Source organism: Apis dorsata, unplaced genomic scaffold (assembly GCF_000469605.1).
Source record: "Apis dorsata unplaced genomic scaffold, Apis dorsata 1.3 scaffold_270, whole genome shotgun sequence".
Taxonomy (NCBI): Eukaryota; Metazoa; Arthropoda; class Insecta; order Hymenoptera; family Apidae; genus Apis; species Apis dorsata.
Genome location: NW_006263548.1, coordinates 618,357 through 622,390, shown reverse-complemented (window position 1 = coordinate 622,390; position 4,034 = coordinate 618,357). Strand labels below are relative to the sequence as shown.

General features: G+C 29.8%; 1 protein-coding gene across 15 annotated transcripts in view; it reads left to right on the top strand.

The window, feature by feature from the left end:
- The window catches only part of LOC102678720 (TRAF2 and NCK-interacting protein kinase), a 29,477-nt gene extending 27,050 nt beyond the window's left edge, over positions 1–2,427 (top strand). For 13 of the 15 annotated variants that reach the window (XM_006616790.2, XM_006616796.2, XM_031510969.1 and 10 more), the window contains 5 exons: positions 762–975; positions 1,052–1,272; positions 1,360–1,677; positions 1,755–2,054; positions 2,159–2,427. In XM_006616790.2, the coding sequence (XP_006616853.1) occupies positions 762–975; positions 1,052–1,272; positions 1,360–1,677; positions 1,755–2,054; positions 2,159–2,242 (1,137 nt within the window). In that variant the 3' untranslated portion in view covers positions 2,243–2,427. The remainder of the gene's footprint in view (positions 1–761; positions 976–1,051; positions 1,273–1,359; positions 1,678–1,754; positions 2,055–2,158) is intronic. The other 2 variants (XM_006616797.2, XM_006616794.2) reach the window with 1 other exon arrangement.
- Positions 2,428–4,034: the final 1,607 nt, after the last annotated feature.

Below are 4,034 nucleotides of genomic sequence, written 5' to 3'. Positions count from 1 at the left end.
AAATTTTTTTTTTTTTTTTTTTTTTTTTTTTTTTTAATTTTTTTTTATTTAACTATTCACCGTGCAACATGCATGGAATGATAAACATTCTTATTTATTATTACTTCGTCGTACACTCGTTTTGGTTTTGCGGGTTCTTTCTTTAGAATGGATATCTCTTAGAATGGAACCAATCTCTAATTCAATTATTATTCACATAGCTTCTCTTTCCTTCACCTCTTCCTTTCTCTTTTTCTTTTTCTCTCTCACTTGCTTGTTCACTTTTTCATCCTTCTTAGGTTTGTGATCTGTCTTCCTTGTTTATTCTAATTTTTATTATTTCTTTTATGTTTCTTAAACTATTTATCAATTTTAGATTCTTGGAAATGTATAAAGGAATGTATTGGAAATCTTGTTTTGCTTCCAAGTAGTATTTTTAATATTTTTTTTGTACGTTTATTTGTAGTATATGAAATACATATATTCGTTATCTGCTTCAAATTGTCTTGAAAAACTTTTGTGTTTCTATAATTTTAATAAGTATCTTCTATTTCTTTTATTGCATGTTATCACCTCATTAGATATATATTTATATTCTATTTTTTATTTTAATCAATATATTCTATCAATTATCGTACTTTGTGTCTTGATTGCATTATCAATTATAATAACATATATATATATAACATATATATATATATATATATTTCTTAATGATTTAATTTCTATTTTATTCTAGTTTCATATGTTCCAGTTTAACTTTAAGATATTTTTTGTTGCAGTACCGGCAAGCAGTTAAATCACCACAACTACTTGCACATCAACAGAAGCAGAGATCTTTCTTGACCTTTGGATTTGGTGCGGGACCAGCTAGAAGGGAATCTCATGTAAATGTTAATGTGACACCGACCAGCCATGACCTTACATCTGATACACCTGAAATACGCAAATATAAGAAACGATTCAACAGTGAAATTCTTTGTGCTGCGCTTTGGGGTATAAATGCATTACATGAATATATACGTATACATTTCCTTAAGAAGACTCTTAATGATCAGTACAATATTTGCAGGAGTAAATCTATTAATTGGTACCGAAAATGGCCTTGTATTATTGGATAGAAGTGGTCAAGGAAAAGTATATCAATTAATAAGTAGAAGACGATTTCAACAAATGGAAGTTCTTGAAGGACAAAATATTTTGGTTACAATTAGTGGAAAAAAGAATAGAGTACGGGTATATTATCTTTCTTGGCTTAAGAGTAAAATTTTGCGAACGGATGGACATAGCGATGTAAGTTTTATATTTCTTGATCTGTTACATATTATTGCAATTATATATTAAATTGCAATTAATAAATAATATTTGATATTATTGCAGCAAGTTGAACGGCGCAATGGCTGGATTAATGTTGGAGATCTTCAGGGTGCGGTACATTTTAAGATAGTCAAATACGAAAGAATAAAGTTTCTTGTCATTGCATTGAAAGATTCGATAGAAATTTATGCTTGGGCTCCGAAACCTTATCACAAATTCATGGCGTTTAAATCGTTTAGTGAACTTGCACACAGACCATTACTTGTCGATCTTACTATAGAAGAGGGTTCCAGATTGAAAGTTATTTATGGTAGCGCCGATGGTTTTCACGCTGTTGATTTGGATTCTGCTACGGTTTATGATATTTATCTACCAAAACATGTGAGTAAATAATATTTATTAAAATAATTAATCTTTATTGATAAATTTATTGTCGAAACATTTGTTTTTAATCATAGACTCAAGGTCCTATTTGTCCACATTGTATCGTTGCATTACCAAACAGTAATGGCATGCAATTATTATTATGTTACGATAATGAGGGTGTATACGTGAATACTTATGGTAGATTATCCAAAACCATGGTTCTTCAATGGGGTGAAATGCCCACTAGTGTTGCATATATCGGTACAGGACAAATTATGGGCTGGGGTAACAAAGCTATTGAGATTAGAAGCGTAGAAAGTGGACACCTTGATGGTGTGTTCATGCACAAGAAAGCTCAACGGCTCAAGTTCCTTTGCGAGCGTAATGATAAGGTATACGTGACTATTTATAATGATAAGATATGCGTGAATATTTATATTAATATAATTTAACAATTTTTTAAATATATTATATTTTTATTATTCGGTTATTTTAGGTATTTTTCTCATCAGCTAAAGGCGGAAGTGCGTGCCAGATTTACTTCATGACATTAAATAAACCTGGCATGGCTAACTGGTGATCCCGAATATGGCCAAATCTGGCCCTCAAATTATCTTTACGAATAAGGACACAAAATCTTTCTCGTATATCGAGATACGCATCATCGCCATTCATGTTAATTCGTTTTTCACTGCCAGGATTTAAGGCCATGGAAAGCAAGCAATGTTCGTATTGGAGTCAACAACATTATCAATATCATTTTCAGTCTTATTACAATTGTCATTATTATCATTATCATCGTCGACGTCGTCTTCGTCGTCGCCGTCGTCGTCTTCTTCGTCTTCTTCGTTATCATCGTCGTCGTCGTCGTAGGCGACGTCAACATTGTTATCGTCATCGTCAACGTCATCACCACCACTATTACCATCATCATCATCATCACTTCCACCATAACTATTATCATTTTTATCCACAAGACCATTATAATCTATATCGATATGTTTGCTCGAGTAATTGCACATTAATAAAAAAATATCAAACATTCAATAAAATATCTCAACAATATTTTCAATTGTTTTTGCAAAATTTACAAGCGAAATTGTTATTTTTAAGTCATTTCGTACAAAAATTTTTGTGTTCTTTTAATTATTCATCTTACGTGATGCAACTTAGCATATGAGAGAAAAAAATGGTTCCTTCTTTACGGTAATATGCCTCTCGACAGAGGAAAATAAATAAGAATAAAATATATGCACAAACCATTATTATACTGAGTAATAATTCATTATGTTTTGCCGATATTTGAATGTCATTATTAAAACAATTTTTTTTCATATTTAAAAGACGTATTTAAATGAACAAAAAATATATATATATATATCATAAAATAATTTTAAAGTCAAGACGAATGAGTCCAAAATATAAATCTTCCGAAATAATTTTGAAATTGTATAAATAATAAGTTATTAGCGATTCGTAACAGAAATTATTATACTGTATTGTTTTAATAAGTGCAAAAGAATTGTGCAATATCGATGCTTTCATCTATATAAACAAAAAAAAAAAACTTTTCATAATAAGTTTGTAACAAGTGGCTGAACTTTTCTATGATAATAAGAGAAATATGAACTGTCTCGATAGTTGTAAGTGCAAATACGCGAGCAAAATGCAGTGTGAATGGATTTTTGCGATTTACATTTCGAGAAAGAGAGAATATAGAGAGGACGCGCGCGCAAACTGAAAATAGGAGCAATGTATGCAAGGGGGTGTGTGTAATGTATGTTTTTAAAGTAATTTTTGATTGAATGTATTTTTTTTCACATTTATAAAGATTATTATAATTGACGTAATAATATCATTCTTCGAAAAGATTTCTCCCATGATATACAGTTAAATGTAATCGTATATATTATTGCATCAAGTTTATATAAGACCTTTTTAAATGGGAGAATAATATTGTTTTTAACAGTAAAATAATAGGAAAATAGCGATGGACTAAAATGTTATAACTAAAATTAGGAATAAGAAAGATAATTACTAATGTTATTAACTGTATAGTTTGTAGTAATCGATGGATTCGTATGTCCTACTTCTTGCAATTTAAAATAATGGCGATGACGATAATATCACGACGATGTAATATGTGGCGTTGGATAAATTGCATTTTTACGAGTAATAGATTTATGTTAGCAGTTTTTGAGACATAAAGTGATAAGGTGCAAAGAAAACATTTTTCTATTTCATTATTTTTTCTAAGATTTAATATACTTTTTATGTTTAACTTGCACCCTCCTCTTTGCGAAAGGTATTCGATCGAATACAGTCGCATATTTTTTATAAACATAGAAACGCGTTCAATATTTAAATAAAGA